General features: G+C 41.2%; 2 protein-coding genes across 2 annotated transcripts; one reads left to right on the top strand and one right to left on the bottom strand.

Moving 5' to 3' along the window:
* The first annotated feature begins 7,319 nt into the window (after positions 1-7,319).
* Positions 7,320-8,258, top strand: LOC138823596 (olfactory receptor 2G3-like). The gene has a single exon (XM_070016996.1). It carries the CDS (start codon positions 7,320-7,322, stop codon positions 8,256-8,258), a length of 939 nt encoding a protein of 312 aa, XP_069873097.1.
* A 4,221-nt stretch (positions 8,259-12,479) lies between these two features.
* Positions 12,480-13,424, bottom strand: LOC138823595 (olfactory receptor 2A12-like). Its single transcript, XM_070016994.1, has one exon. The coding sequence runs from the start codon at positions 13,422-13,424 to the stop codon at positions 12,480-12,482; it is 945 nt and encodes a 314-aa protein (XP_069873095.1).
* Positions 13,425-16,409: the final 2,985 nt, after the last annotated feature.

Here is a 16,409-nt window from a genome sequence, read left to right as displayed (position 1 = left end):
GACAAAGAGCTGCACAGGGTATGGACCCTTTAGAGGACAAGAATTGGTTCAAGAAGTGGTCAAACTGCCAGAAAGAGAACTGAGATTGAATTCCACAGACAAGAACTCTTGCAGATTTCTGAGCAAGGACCCAAATCAAGGTTATAGGTTAGGAAAATGGTTATAGCTGCAATGTGGATGTCGATGAGATATATAGTCATGCTGCCAAATTCAGGCACTACCACTTGAGAAGAGAGATGGGTCACATACCTAGAATCCCTGAGTGTTTGGGGTTATGCATCCAGGGAGAGGGGACTTGGGGTTGGACTAGGGAAATGCTACAAGACTCCTCTCGAGGTGTGAAAAGACACCTAGGGGGCAGACAGGCAGCAAAGCCCTCCAGTCCTGAGGGTCTGAGAGGCATCGTAACTCATACATGCCATTGTAACTCATACAAGCACTTATAAATCCTAAGATTCCTTTCACTGAGATCCCTTCCACTGGAGGGAGAAGCCACCCTGGCCTGGTCTTGCATGAGTCTTGTATGGGCCCATGCAATAGATATTAAAGTGTTCCACACTTTAACATGAGCTTGGAATGTGGCTTAGTGGTAGAGTGCTTGCCTAGCAATCATGAAGCCCTGGGTTCTATTCCTCAGGACAACATGAACAGAAAAAGCTGGAAGTGGTGTTGTGGCTCAAGTGGTTGACTGCTAGCCTTGAGCAAAAGAAGCTTGGGGAGGGTCTGGGAAGGTGGCTCAGTGGTAGAGAGCTTGCCTTGCATGCATGAGGCCCTGGGTTCGATTCCTCAGCACCACATAAGCAAAAAGAAAAAAGCCGGAAATGGCGCTGTGGCTCAAGTAGTAGAGCACTAGCCTTGAGCTGAAGAGCTGAGGGACAGTTCCCGGGCCCAGAGTTCAGGCCCCACAACCGGACCCCCCCCTAAAAAAAAAAGAAGAAGCTTGGGGACAGTGCCCAGGCCCTAAGTTCAAGCCCCAAGACTGGAAAAAAAATTAAAATTAAATTAAAAAATAATAAAAAAATACAACTCATATATCATCACTTTGTGTGTAACTATGTGAGAGTCTAATAAATTATACTTGACGAAATGAAAGATTAATAATTAAATAATTACTTTTTTTTGTCTTTCATGATCTCTACTTTTTGGGCTATCTTCTTTTCTTTCAAGTCTCCAACATGTCTGTAGACCATGAAAACTCTTAGATAACTTGTATACAGTGCCCAATGAATGGGACAGCCCTGAGCGCATGACCTTGGAGGCAGAAAGGACAATGTCATGACCTCCATCACTCTAGACTGCTCTGGGTGCTTCCTTCTTTTCCCTTGGAGAGGAGGGAGCCACTGAGGGAAAGCCTGCTGCAGGGTCTTATCTGAGAAAAACACATTTGCCCCCAAGCATTGACATTCCTGCTCCGGCCTAGCTTCATCTCCCCAGCCCAACTTCAGCTCCAGAAGAGGGCCTGGCCTGAGCATCCCTGGAGAGCGAAGCCCCATAAGGTATCTCCTCCCTGAGCCAGATGTGACTACAAGATCTGTTCTGGCTGGAGCTCTGGGATCAAGTGACACTCAGGAATGGTCCCCTGAGTCTGAGGTGGCCTTGCCCACACCCCTTTCCCTGCAGAACTATAAGCCCAGGACAGCAGTGTCCCCAGTCCTCCTGGGGAGCTGCCAGCTGTCCCCATCTCTAGCCTAACCAGCAAGGAGCTTCAGGTAGGAACTCAGGCTGGTCTGTAGTTCCTGTTGACCATCTGCCTGTCTCTCTGCCTTTATCCCTTTCTTACCTGCATGTGCATGTGTATAGCTGCTTACATCTGCTTCCCACTTCTCTCCATGCTATTTATCCATTTCCCTGAACCTGTTTTTATCTCCTTGCCTTTTTCTCTTCCTTATTATCCAGCTCTTTTGCCCCAGTTTGCTCTATCTGTGTCTCTGTTTCCCAAGTTTTTGTCACATTTATCTCTGCTTCTGCTCTGATATTCTCAGTCTTGAGCTCATCCTTTTTTTTTTCCTGAAAGACCGAATCGGGAGTCTTTAAGAAAAGGCCAGTGACTGCATGGTAGATTCCTGTCTCAAAGACCAGCATCCTTGCGCTCATTCTTTCTGCTATTCTTTTTCTTCTCTAGGTTCTCTGTCTCTGTCTCTGTCTATCTCTGTCTCTCTTTCTGTGTCTCTGTCTATCTCTGTCTCTCTGTCTCTGTCTCTGTCTCTCTGTCTCTCTCTCTGTCTCTCTGTCTCTCTCTCTTTCCTCAGTCATGGGGCTTGAACTCTGGGCTTGGGCACTGTCCCTCAGCTCTTCAGCTCAAGGCTAGTACTCTACCACTTGAGCCACAGAACCACTTCTGGCTCTTTTCTGTTTATGTGGTACTGAGGAATCAAACCCAGGGCCTCATGCATGCTAGACAAGCACTCTACCACTGAGACACCTTCCCAGCCTCTCTGTCTCTCTTTTGCACAATTCTTGCCATTTCTTACCACTCCTTAACCCTGATTCAGAAAACATTCCCCTGTCCCCCCATCCCACAGATCTTCTAGTGAAGCCTGGTTCTCTACCCATCCTCCTCCACAGTGTGTGCTCCATGCTTTGGAGCACACTCTTCTACTCCAGCACTCTCTCTACTCTTCATCTCCACTGCCTGATTCATTCTCTCTCCCTCTCTCAATCCTCCCTCTCTCCTATCTTTATCACCTCTCTCTATTGCTGTCATCTTTATCTCTAGCTCCATCTTTGACCTCTCCTTCCTGTGTCCCTCATCTCTTACCATCTTCAAGCCCTGCTTGCCTAGCATTCCACCTTCTCCCTGCCTTATTCTTCTTTTGTTTTCTTGCCTTCTTTGGTACTTCCAACAGACTTTTCCTATTAGTTCTCAATGTCTTTGTGCCTCTTTCCTTTAAGCTCTTTCCTTTCCCTTCCTTCTGAGTCCCTCTTCTCTCCTGCAGCTATCCATTGCTCTCAGCCTCTCTCTCTGTCTTCCAGTGTCTGGCTTGCTGTGCCTTTTTCTCTGTCTCTTCCTGTGGGGGCCTCACCCTTTTTTCCCATCACTCTCTCTGCCTTTTTGTTGCTTTATAGTTTGATCTGTTTCCTCTGGACCATTCTTAGTCCCGAAGATCTGGGCTGAGGGTGTGAGAGTGCATGCATGTGTGTGATGGAGGGAAGGGCTAGGGAACGGAGAGAAAATACCTATCTTTAGAATCAGTAAATGGTCAAGATCTTTGAGCATTTTATCCTCTTGCCTGTGCACAAGAGGTGCTACGAGAAAAAGAGATAAATATAAGTGGATGGGAGGGGCTGGGAAGGTGGCTCAGTGGTAGAGCGCTTGCCTTGCATGCATGAGACCCTGGGTTCGATTCCTCAGCACCACATAAGCAGAAAAAAAAAACCAGAAGTGGCACTGTGGCTTGAGTGGTAAGGCTCTAGCCTTGAGCTGAAGAATTGAGGGACAGCGCCTAGGCCCAGAGTTCAGCCCCCACAACTGACCAAAAAAAAAAAAAAAAAAAAAGAGTGCATAGGGAAACACAAAAACAAAAAAAAGTCTTTGATTTTTCATTATATCCTGGCAAAAGATCAAGACTAGTGTTTCCAGTTCTAAGCCCCAAGTAGAGTCACACAGTCTATTTCTGCCTTCACATCGCCACTAGGTTATCACCCAACCTGGTGATGACAACCAGAACCCAAAGCCTGAGAGGCCAAGTAATTAACCCTGAGGTACACAGCAAGCTAGCTGAGCAAAGTGAAAATAGAAACCAGTTCCCAGGCTCTGGATGAGGATGCCAGTGTGTGAAGGAGGAAGGAGCCCAGGGAGGTGGAGACAAGAATCTGTTGCCTTCTGTGTGCTCCCCACTGTCAGCCTGTACCCACAGTTGGAGGTAAGAATTAGGTACCCTCAGCACCATGGACCTTGTTTAAAGACCCCATGTCAGGAGCTGATGTGATTTGTAGCATCAGGCATTCTGTCCCCAAATCCCATATCCCAGCTCATCTCTTGGGGAACAATCTGCCCAGACCCTCGCTTGCTGGCCTGAGTCCACTTGCTTCCTCTCTCTGGGCTTTGGTAAAATGAAAGGATTGTTCTTGTCATTATCAAATTGAAGCCCACGGAGCCATTGGAGAGAAGAGTCATAGGGAACATGCATACACAGAACAAGGTGGGTCCCAAGCTCCTGTGGAAGTTTTCCTTTGATGAAAAGGTTCAATGGTTTTTTAAAAAAAATATTAAAAATAAAAAAAATTAAAAAAAGAACCTCGGGGAAGGGAGGGAGGGAGGGGATGGTAGGGGGAAAACAATGGAGGGGGTAACAATGTTCAAGAGGAAATGTACTCATTACCTCACTCATGTAACTGTAACCCTCTATATAGTATCTTTACAATAAAAAAATTTAAAAATATATATTAAAAATATATAAACATATAATGTGACATTGGAAGACTAGATCTCACAACTAAATGTCCACCCAGTCCAACCAGTCCAACATATATATTCAGCTTTCTTTCCAGGGAGCAGTCAGTGCATACCTCCTTATCTGTTTTAGCTCTGAGTGTCTCCCTTGAAGGATATGTAAGACTGTCCATCTGAAGGACCTAGGAAAAAGAAGGATTGTGGGCCTGGCCGCCCTTTCTTCAATCTCCACAGTCCTCACCTCCTGGCCCCAAGCCTAGGCATAAACAGAATGCAGTGAAATGTCTGTCCTAGAGGCTCATTGCCGGCCATCCACCACCCTTGTTTTATAGACGAGATCCCAAGGGTCAAGCAAGTTGTCCTAAGTGAGCTAGAGACCCAGTGAGCACAAGATCCAGGCTTCTATAGGCCATATTGGGTGCAATGACTAGGACAGTTGGTTGGGCCCAAAGATAAAGGCCTTGCATGTACATTCATAAAGCTGGTTTCTTTTACTATTGTATTGATACAAGCTCTTCCTGCCTTATGTGGGGGCAGGGAGGTCTTTCTCTGCCTGAGTCCTGCCTGTCTGCAGGGCCAGCCTGCATCCGTCAGTTATTCTGACTCCAAACCCGGCTGCTTCACCATACAGCTCAATGTCACAACAACCCAAATCTTGGCCCCTTTCTCCTTAGTTTTCCAGCTCCAGAGATCTCAGGAAGCTACAATCTAAGCTTGTCTCTCTTTTCTTGCAATGATTACAGTCTTCCCTCTTGCAAGCTTCCATGTCTCACTCAAGGTTGAATCATTCTGATTTGGTTTACCAGCTGTCTTCCAGTTTACCTTCACTATATACAAGGACTTCACCCAGGCTTTCACCCTTAGTCTGTTTCTTCCCAAGTAAACTCCTGTGTAAAACATGATTACAACAATTAATAAGTCCTTTTGCATTTAACTGCATAAGCTGATTCCCAAGGGCAGCTCAATGGAGAATGGCCTAGGAGAACCATAGGAGCTTTCCACTCCATTCTTTCCAGAATCTTCTCCAAGTCCACTGTTTCTCTCTGACTTTGATCTTCATCCCTCATACTACCCTTTCCTTGGCTAAAATTTTCTAAATAACAGTAGTTACAGCAGAACAAAATTTGAGTATACTATTAGAACAGAAACCATAAATTCAAATGTCACAGGGTCAAACAGATGATATAAATGCATAAAAATAAGGGTGTGTATAAAACAATAATGAATGACAAGGAGTATTTCACACCAAGAGTGAAAGAATTCATTTTCTATCCAAATGAATGAATCACTTACCCAACTGTTGACTGTGGTCAATGTGGAAACACTGATCCAATATGGCCCCATCTAATTTGTGATCCTAAATATGTAGTTTTCTTTATGTTATTTGTATGTTTCTCTGAGTTGTTTAAAATACAAATACTAATTTAGAAGTTACATTAGATAGTCCAAACAAAATAGGTCACAGCCTACATTAAGTGACCCCATCAAATAACCTATGCTGTATAATTTTGGCATGAAGCATGATGCTGGCTGTTTGTTTATGCCTGGGCACTGTCCCTCAGCTCTTCAGCTCAAGGCTAATGCTCTACCACTTGAGCCACAGCATCACTTCTGGCTTTTTTCGCTTATGTCGTGCTGAGGAATTGAACCCAGGGCCTCATGTATGCAAGGCAAGCACTCAACCACTGAGCCACCTTCCCAGCCCCCTCAGATATTCTTTATAAAGTCAAAATCATTTCTAGAGATATAATTTGAAATGTCTCTGTAACTGATTAAAAATTAAAAAGTCAAAAGGAACCAAGGTGGCCAGAATATCAACAGGAGTAACCAGCCAAAAATGAGTAAAGAAGTAGGTTAGAGTGCTCTAACCAGCCACACATCTTAAACCCCTCTCCACCAATTGCCCTTCCAGAAAACTTGGCTTTTATGGATGTACTACTGCACAGTTTACCATAATACCTACATTTTGAATACATTAGGAGAAAAACTCATTAGGTTAAGTTCTGACTCATAGAACCAGAAAGATAATGACTTCTAAAAAGTAATCACAACCACAGGGAGCATTCTTAAATCTGCTTATATTCATTGCCATCAGCAAAGCAAAACCAATCTACTGGCACCATATTGACAGTGTGATGGACAGAATTTCTGAAGTGTTTCTAATTAAGAAAGAACTACAAAAGAAAATTAATTATAGAATTCATACATTATTAATTTAATATTAAATTCTCTTTGTATGGATGCATTGGGATTACTATTGTTTTTACTTGGGTTATTCCAAAAATTGTTTCTAAGACTATATTCAGTTTATCCAAGATCTTTCCAAAATTTTAGAGAAATAACCCTCTCCTTCAGAAAAACTGTAATTTGTGATCATGTTGGCAAAAATGTTGAATGACTGACATAATGAACACATGTGAGACTTAGACACCAGAGAAAACTGAATCTTAAATATTCACTCTAACCTTTACTGATCCTAGCATTAACCTTAATGCCCAATACTATCTGTTGCCTTAACCCTGACATTGATTAAAAACTATAAACCAAATCATAAATATCACTGTGCCAATTATGCTTCTCATCTTTATCAGTGCAAGGCTTAGTCCTTTCTGCAGTTCCAAAAGAAAACAGGAAGTGAGCAAGAGTAGAGGGGAAACAAGACTGTGTCAGGAAAAGGAGCAACAGACACTTGCAGGTCAGAATGGAACACTGACGACGGTGCAGTCTGCCCCTCGTCCTGCACCAAATCCCAGCACCACTCCTACTGCAATTGGAAATTAGTTTTGCGTCTTCCATATCTTCAATCTTCCTGGTACTATCAGAAAATGTAACTGAGATAATAAGTGTGCAAATTCCTTACACATTCTTGACACATACACTTAATAAATTGCATATTTTCTAAAACCCTTGAAACTGGCAGGTCACAATGCCAGCATTCAACCAGTCCACGGTGATAGAATTCATTCTATTGGGATTCACCTTCAATGCCAGGACCAATCCTCTGCTCTTCACCTTCTTTTTAGTCTTCTATTTGCTGATTCTTGTGAGCAATAGCCTCCTTATCACACTCATCCATCAGGACTCCCGCCTCCATACACCCATGTACTTTTTCATCAGTGTCCTCTCCATGCTGGACGTGTGCTATACCACCACTACTGTCCCCCAGATGCTTGTGCATATTCTCAGCAAGAAGAGGACCATCACTTTTGCTAGATGTGTTGCCCAGATGTACATCTTCCTCCTCTTTGGAGTTACAGAGTCCTGGCTTTTCTCCATCATGTCTGTGGACAGGTATATGGCCATCTGCCACCCTCTCCGATACAAAGTCATCATGAGTCGTAGGACGTGTCTCCTCATGGTAGGTATCTGTGCAGCCTATGGTGTGGTGGGTGGCCTATGCTATACCTTCTTTGCCATGCGCTTGCCTTATTGTGGTCCTGATGAAATTGACCACTACTTTTGTGAGGTTCCTGCTGTTCTGAAGTTAGCCTGTGCAGACACATCCCTCAATGACTTGGTGGACTTCATCACAGGTTTCAATGTCATTGTGGTCCCACTCTCCCTGGTTGTTATTGTTTATGTCAACATCTTTGCCACCATCATGAAGATCCGCTCAGCACAGGGGCGGATCAAGGCCTTCTCCACCTGTGCCTCCCACATCACTGTGGTCACCATGTTTGCCATCCCATGCATCATCATGTACATGAGCCCTGGCTCTGGCCCCTTATCAAACAGTGGCAAAAAAATGGCCCTTTTTTACAACATTGCCACAGCCTTCCTCAACCCTGTCATCTATAGTCTAAGGAACAAGGATGTGAAAAGGGCTTTCCTCAAACTCATGGGATGGAGCAGGACTCCAGAGTGAGGCTTTAGAACTAAAGACAGAGGAGCAAAGCAAGGTTTGCAATCACCAACTTATCACCAATTTATAGATAAATATAAACTTATCCCCTTACCCAGGTGGGAGAGAAAGATAGTACTCCAACACCTGCATTATGTGTGGTGATGTTATTTCATTGTAAGGGTAGGGTGCAAAGGTTCAGAGCCTGGACTTTAATGCCAGACAAAGATGAGAAACTTGGGTTTTTTTTTTGTTTTTTGTTTTTACCAATTACATGTATATTTGAAGTCTTTAACTGTGATCAGCAATTCTTCTCTCTGGCAATTTGTAATGATTAAATGATATATGAAAATTGCATAGTACAGAGCATGGCTTTCAAGAAATGCTAAGTTTTAATTTGTACATTCACTAGTGAACAATGAACCCTCATGCATGATCGGGCTGTGCAAGTGATAAGAGCCCCAGAGAGGAAGGAAGAAGAGGAAAAAATGGAAAACACAGACTTAAAAACTGAAGAGTGGAAAGCCTTAGGGTGCAAAGAAGACGAGAAAGAAGCAAACATTTGTATCTGTGTCTGTTAGAATGCCTGATGTTGTTTAAATTCTCTTGGGGGAAGGGCTATTTTGTAAGCACTTTTTTCTGTACTTTAAAAACATTTTCTACCTCTTTTGATTTTTCTATCTCTCTTGTTTTCATAAAGCTCAAATTGAGAAATTACAGCCTTGGTGATATCAAGGGAAAGAGAGTCTGTACATATAAGATTAAAGGAATGAGGGGCATTAGAAAAGGAAGGCCAGGGATAGTGTAAGCCCCAGATGCAAAATTTAGGGAGTCTGGAGAATAAAAACTCAATGGGAGCTTTGAATCTACTGTCTCTTGATTGGGAGGAACTTTCTCCCCCAGACCCACTTATTCCTTATAGAATTTTTTTTATTTGTTTATTTGTTTGTTTGTTTATTTATTTATTTAGGCAGTCATGGGGCTTGAACTTTGGGCCTGGGCACTGTCCCTAAGCTCTTCAGTTCAAGGCTAGTGCTCTACCACTTGAGCCACAGTGCCGCTTCCAGTTTTCTGGTGGTTTATTGGAGATAAGAGTCTCATGGACTTTCCTGCTCAAGCTGGTTTTGAACCACAGTCCTCAGATCTCAGCCTCTTGAGTAGCTAGGATTACAGGCATGAGCCACCATTGCCCTGCTTAGAAAATTTGACATAAGGCCTGTTTCCCTCATAAGAAGACAGAATCTATCTATGCCAAAGGTGCAGATTCTCAAAGGTATTACCTTACTCACCTACCTAGAAGCCAGAGTGTTACATAAATAATCAGAGAAAATTAAAGGAATGTGACCAAAAAGAGCCTACAATTACAACAAACTTTTATGGTTAGGATCATTAACCTAGAAAAGGGCTTTTACTAATGTGTAAGAAAAATATAAACACTTCAGAAAATTGGCAGTAGATAGGTTCTTTAAATATGAAATCTCAAATTATAAATATATAGGAAAAGCCTACTGCCATAGGCATCAATATTAAATATCAATGAATAAAAGGCATGATTTCAGGATCGAATACTTTATTCTACTGGCTTAGCAGCAAAGGAATACAACATAGAAAAGAATCAATGAACTCCAAGACAGGTCCACAGAAATCATCCACTGAAAGACTGAGATGAAAAAAGTGTGGAAAAAGAGGATACAGCTTTCAAGAGATATAGGATAGTATCAAATGATCTTACATAGTCAGACAAGTAAAAAACAGCATGCAAAAATATTGTTCTTTTACCAAGTACCGGTGGCTCACGCCTGTAATCCTAGCTATTCAGGAGGCTGAGATCTGAGGATCTCAGTTCAAAGCTAACACGGGCAGGCAAGTCCATGAAACTCTTAAATCCAACAAACCACCAGACAACCGGAAGTGGCACTGTGGCTCAAGTGGTAGAGTGTTTGCCTTGAGCTGAACAGCTGAGGGACAGTGCTCAGGCCCAGAGTTTAAGCCCTATGACCACCACCAACAACAACAAAAAATTGTTCTCTCCCAGGATAAACGGAAAATTCACCAAGATTCAATATATCAATGGATAATAATGCAAATCTTAAGACAATGGAGCTTATGCAAAGTAAGTTCTCTGGCCATATATAGAAACTGTAAATCAATAACAGGAAGATAATAGGAAACTCCCTCAAGTGAGTAGAAATTAAGTATTGTATTTTAAATAAGCCATGGTAGATTGGTGTTGCTCAGTGGTAGTGCACAAGGCCCCAGGCTCAATTCTCAGCACTACAAATAAAACAACAATAATAATAATTCATAGATCAGAGAGAAAGTTTCAAAAGAAAAGGTATTTAGCTGAAAGTACTATATATAAAATCTGTAATTTATAGCTGAAGAAAAGCTCTTTGGTAAGGAAGGTTGGTAGTAATAACTGCACATATTAGACAAAAAGGAATTCCTTAAATGAATAATACAAGTTTTCTATCAACAATATGAAAAAGAGAGCCAGGAACTAGAGCTCACACCTGTAATCCTAGCTACTCAGGAGGCTGAGATCTGAAGATCATGGCTCAGGGCCAGCCACAGCAGGAAAGGCTATGAGACTCTTCTCTCCAGTTACCACCAGGAAACTGGAAGCAGAGCTGTGGCTTACATGGCAGAGCACTAGCTTTGAGCAAAAAAAAGTTCAGGGACAGTGTTCAGGCCCTAAGTTCAAGCCTCCAAATGACCAAAAAACAAACAAAAAATGTAAAAGAGAGGAATATTTTGGTTATTTTAGGATTGTTTTTTCTATTTCTGTGAAGAATAATATTGAAATTTTGGTGATGATTGCATTGAATTTATACATCACTTCCAGCCATCTTAATATCTATTCTGCCACCCCATGAACAGGAGGTCTTTCTACCTTCTAATGTCTTTTATAGTTTCTTTCTTCAGTGCTTTATCATTTTCATTGCATAAGCCCTTAACAATCTTTGAAGTTTATACCTATGTATTTTAATATTTTTGAGGCCGTGAATGGGATTGTTTTCCTCACTTTTTTGTATATTTTTATTGTAAAAATGCTTTACAGAGGGGTTACAGTTACATGAGCAAGGTAATGAGTACATTTCCTATTGAGCATTTGTTGCCTCCTCCTTTGTTTTCCCCCTACCATCCCTTCCCTCCCACCTCCACAACTACCCTCCCACACTTCTTTTTGTTGTTGGTGGTGGTGGTCATGGGACTTGAACTCTGGGCCTAGGCTCTGTTTCTTAACTCTTCAGCTCAAGGCTAGAGCTCTACCACTTGAGCCACAGAGCCACTTCCAGTTTTCTGGTGGTTTATTGGAGATAAGAGTCTCACGGACTTTCCTGCCTGGGCTGGCTTTGAACCATGATCCTCAGATCTCAGTTTCCTGAGTAGCTAGGATTATAGGTGTGATCCACAGGCGCTATGCTTCCTGATGTCTTTTTCAGAGTTTGATATTGATGTTCATGTATAGAAAAGCTATAGACTTTTCATCTATTTATTTTATGTCCTCCTATTTGCTGAAAGTGTATGTATAGCAGATCTAAGAATCTTCTAGTGAAATTTCCAGAGTCTCTCATCTATAAAGACGAATGAAATTATGTCATTTGTTGAAAAATGGGTAGAAATGGAGATCATCGTTAAGCTAGTTCCACAAAGAGAAAAATCACATATTTTCTTTCATTTGTGGAAGCTAAGAGGGAGAAAAAAATCTCATGAAAGTGAAGAGATACTCATGTGAAGATAATAGGGAAAAGAAGAGGAGGAGGTAGATGAGAGCATAAAGGAGTAATAGAAATAGAGCAAATAAACATGATCAAAGTATATTTTAGACATACATGGGAATGTCATAATGAAGCCCCTTATAGGCTGATAACAGTTCTCTGCCAAGTATTGTAAGCTGGTGACAAAGAAATGAATTAGTATGAGACCTGCCTTTGTGGAGTCCATCATCTGAGTTCTTCATGTTTAAGAGGGGACCCATTGCCAGAGCCTTCTTAAACATAATCTCACTTGCTCTATTCCATAACTATGTCATATGGGTTCACTGGATGTTAGCAAAAACATTCATAAAGAAGTCACACAGATGAGACTAGCAAAGAAGCTCAAGTAATAATGTCCCTGCTGAGCAAGTGTGAAGCCTTGTGAAGCCTCAGTTCAAATCTCAGTATTGCTTCCCACCCACTCATAAGTCATATAGGCAGTGTCCTTAGTTTAGTTGTTGGTACTCATGGTCTTGAAACTTCATTATGATCCTTGGCTCCTGCCTATCACTTTGAGGAAAGCCCTTTTGACATCTTTGTTTCGGAGGCTGTAGATGATAGGGTTCAGGAACGCAGAGATGACATTGTAGAACAGAGCTAGCTTCTTGTCCTCTTCTGGGGAGGACTCAGAGCCCGGTCTCATATACATAACCATACAAGGGATAGAGAACATGGTGACTACAGTGATGTGGGAAGCGCAGGTGGAGAAGGCCTTGAGCCGCCCTTGGGTTGAGCGGATCCTCAAAATGGCAGCAAAGATATTGATGTAGACAATGATAATGAGGGAGAGTGGGACCAGAAGAAGAATGAAGCCCAGGATGAAATCCAGTTTGTCATTGAGAGAGGTATCTGCACAAGCCAACTTCAAGACAGCAGGTACTTCACAGAAAAAGTGGTTGATCTCATTGGGGCCACAATAAGGAAGAATCATAGCAGAGACTGTATATATTAGGGCACAACTGATGCCCCAGAATCCACAGAAGGCCACCAGTGATCCACAAAGCAAAGGGCTCATGATGACTTTATATCTGAGAGGATGGCAAATGGCCACATACCTGTCATAAGCCATGATTGCAAAAAGCCAAGACTCAGTGATCCCCAACATCAGGAAGATGTACATTTGGGCTACACATCCAATATAGGAGATGGTCTTTCTCTTGCAGACCAGGTGAACTAGCATCTGGGGCACTGTGGTGGTAACATAACCCATGTCCAGAATGGATAAGACACTGAGGAAAAGGTACATGGGTGTGTGGAGGCGGGAGTCCATACGTATCAAAGTGATAATGAACCCATTGCCTAGAAGGGTGATGAGGTAGAGGAAGAGAAAGACATTGAATAGAATAACATTTATCTTCTTATCACTAGAAAATCCTAGAAGAATGAACTCAGTAAGAGAGCTGTGGTTTCGCCAAAGGAAATCCTGCATCCTTCTCCTGCAGTAGAGAAAAACAACAACAAAAAAAACTCTTCAGGAGGTGAAATATTCAGATTCTAAACCCTGCTGCTACTTATATAATAAGACAATAATATTGTGTGTTATATAATAACACACAATAAGACAAACAAATGTAACAAAGGAAGTACATAGGATATCACAAAACTGAAGAACAAAGTTTAAAGGAATTTCCATTTAATATGAAATGGCATGTTAACATTGTACTATATAATCCTAGTTTTTTCCTGAAATGACCAAATTTCAAAATGTAGATTTTTGTAAAAAAAAAAAAAAAAGGAGAAGGAAAAGAAGGTTCAAAATGAATGTCTTAAAATTAATAATCCATGTAGCTTATGATTTCAAAGAGGACAAGATTTGAATGCTAAATAGTATATAATTTTTTATGCATTTCCTACAGATAGGGAAGTTTTGCTCCACTTTGAGACTTCTTCCCAAATTGGCTGCAATTGAACTATTTGAAAAGCCTGAAACTTGAGAGACAATTATTAGGCATCTACTTGAAGTCCAAAATAACATAGAACTCATTGGAAATAAGTTATACTCCATGAAGGGCCAAAGTCGATGAGTAGATGAGAAGTGAGAGATATGAGTGATAGGGACCAAGGGCAACACAACAACTAAAAAATAATAGCCAACAGTTTTCCCAAATGTAGGAAAGATTTCAACTTACAGAGTAGATATGCTGCCCAACGAGCACTTAGAATAATAAACACAACCAGGCACTGGTGGCTCACACCTGTAACCCTAGCTATTCAGCAGGCTTGAGATCTAAGGATTGTGGTTCAAAACCAGCTCAAGCAGAAAAGTCCATGAGACCCTCATCTCTAATTAACTGCCAGAAAACTGGAAGTGGAGCTGTGGTTCAAAGTGGTAGAATGCTAGTCTTGAGCAAAAAGAGCTCAGGGACAATGCCCAGGCCCAGAATTCAAGCCTCATGACAAAAAAAAAATAAGAATAATAACAAACACAAATAGGATCCCCTGAAGAACCAATCTACTATTTTCTTTTTAAATATGTGTGTGTGTGTGTGTGTGTGTGTGTGTGTGTGTGTGTGTGTGTGTGTGTGTGTGTGTGTGTGTGTGTGTGTTATTGTAGAGGTAATATAAGTCAGGTAATGAGTACATTTCTTTTTGGACAATGTTACCCCTTACCTTGCTCTCTCCCAATTTTTCCCTCCCATCCTCAACCACAAGTTGTACAGTTCATTTTCAACACAATGTCTAGTGAGTACCACTACTGTATTTGTTCACCCTTTGTCTCACCTTTTCTGCAACCCCCCCTTATCCTCCCAAAGACAAACTAATGAACATGACTAAAGGAAAAGACAGCAAAATAGCAGCAAAAAACCTCTTGTTTCCATTTCTTGGAGTTCATTTTGTAAAATATCTTTTATATTTATATTAATCTACAATTTTCTTTTTTATTGTGAAAACACTGTACAGAGGGGTTACAATACATGAGCAAAGTAATGAGTACATTTCTTATCCATCTACATTTTTCAAACTGGTCTAAGAAAAAAAATAATTACCTTCAAATGAGAGACAATGAAACAGGCTCAGGTCTCTCAAAAGAAAAACAGAAGACAGTTGAATTACTTGTGCTAAAAGGAGACAGACAGACAGAGACAGAGAAACAGAGGCAGAGTGCAAGAGACAGAGAGGAGTCAAGAATGTATTTTACAGCATATAATAACTGGTAACAATAGTAGATAACTGTTACTGATTTACGTACACTTATATGCTGTATGTGTATGTATCTATGTGAGTCTGTGTGCAGAATATGTGACAAAAATAACCCAAAGAATGGGAAGGAAATGAACTAAAACTTAAAGATTTTTGCACTGTTTGGGAAGTAGTAATGTAAATAAGCCTATAATAAACCCAAGGTGCACAGTAGTCTCTGAGTGAGGTGTTAACATATTTTTTCTCTAAAGAACCATAGTAGTCTTTGCAATTCATTTATAACCAAGGTTCCATATTCTTACAGTCATGTACCACATAATGGCACTTTGGTCACCACCCCATCTAATTCAGATCTCTGCTATACTGCTGTTCCGTGGCTCATTCCAAAAGCCCTCTGAAATCTATTTTAGTCCATAAACTGCCAACTGAAATTTACCTGAGGATCTTCCATCTGTGCCCATCACCTGAGCTCTCTTCACCAGGTCTTTTATAATATGAACTCTTTTACATCTTCAGATCTGTGCCTAATTAACACTTCATCAGAAAACCCTTTCCCACCATCCTTTCTGAAATACAGCCATTCTTCACTGCCTGTTTTTCCTTATACTTCTCATTGTTGTCAGAAAATAACTTATCTGCTTATCTAGGTATTGTGTGTTGCCCCTAGATATTAATGTGGGTGTCTTGTTTCATTCACTCCTCCATCTCCATAGGGTGAAACTCAGTAAATATTATTAAATTATGGAAGCAAAGCAGGGCAGTCTCCATCCTAAAAGCTTGTGTGAAAGATAAGGAAAGTTACTGGCATCTGTTCTCTAGTTAAATACATTTGGAATGTAGAATCTACTACTTTATGATCCATATCCTAGAGGGTGTGTGGATAAGCTGTGGACAAGATATATTTGGTTGAGGAAAGCATAAACTTAGATAACTGGTGATAATTGTCTCTACAAAAATTTAATGTATGAATAATACTGAGGTCTGAAGGGGTTTGTTAAGGAGCTAGATAAGACTTGCTCTTCAAAACCTCTAGATTTGGAATTGGGTATAAATTTGACTAGGGTGACAATCTTTAGCTTGATTATGGAAATTTTTCTGGCACTCAAGGTTGATCATAGTCATAAAAACCTATACTGAGAGGCAAGGAACTCCATTTCTGCTAGGAAGGCTGAATCTAGCTAACCATGTGTGCATGTTTGAACATCCCCGGGCCCATTTTCATGTGTTGAAATCTTAATCCCCAATAGGGTGGTTTTAAAAGGTGGATCTTTGG

This window comes from Dipodomys merriami, unplaced genomic scaffold (assembly GCF_024711535.1).
Source record: "Dipodomys merriami isolate MVZ:Mamm:240054 unplaced genomic scaffold, mDipMer1.0.p SCAF_121, whole genome shotgun sequence".
In the NCBI taxonomy this organism is placed as follows: Eukaryota; Metazoa; Chordata; class Mammalia; order Rodentia; family Heteromyidae; genus Dipodomys; species Dipodomys merriami.
This window is presented reverse-complemented; position numbering and strand designations above follow the sequence as displayed.

Bases quoted from the DNA above. Each gene is read 5' to 3' on its own strand.
- LOC138823596 (XM_070016996.1), top strand. From the start codon at position 7,320: ATGCCAGCATTCAACCAGTCCACGGTGATAGAATTCATTCTATTGGGA.
- LOC138823595 (XM_070016994.1), bottom strand. From the start codon at position 13,424: ATGCAGGATTTCCTTTGGCGAAACCACAGCTCTCTTACTGAGTTCATT.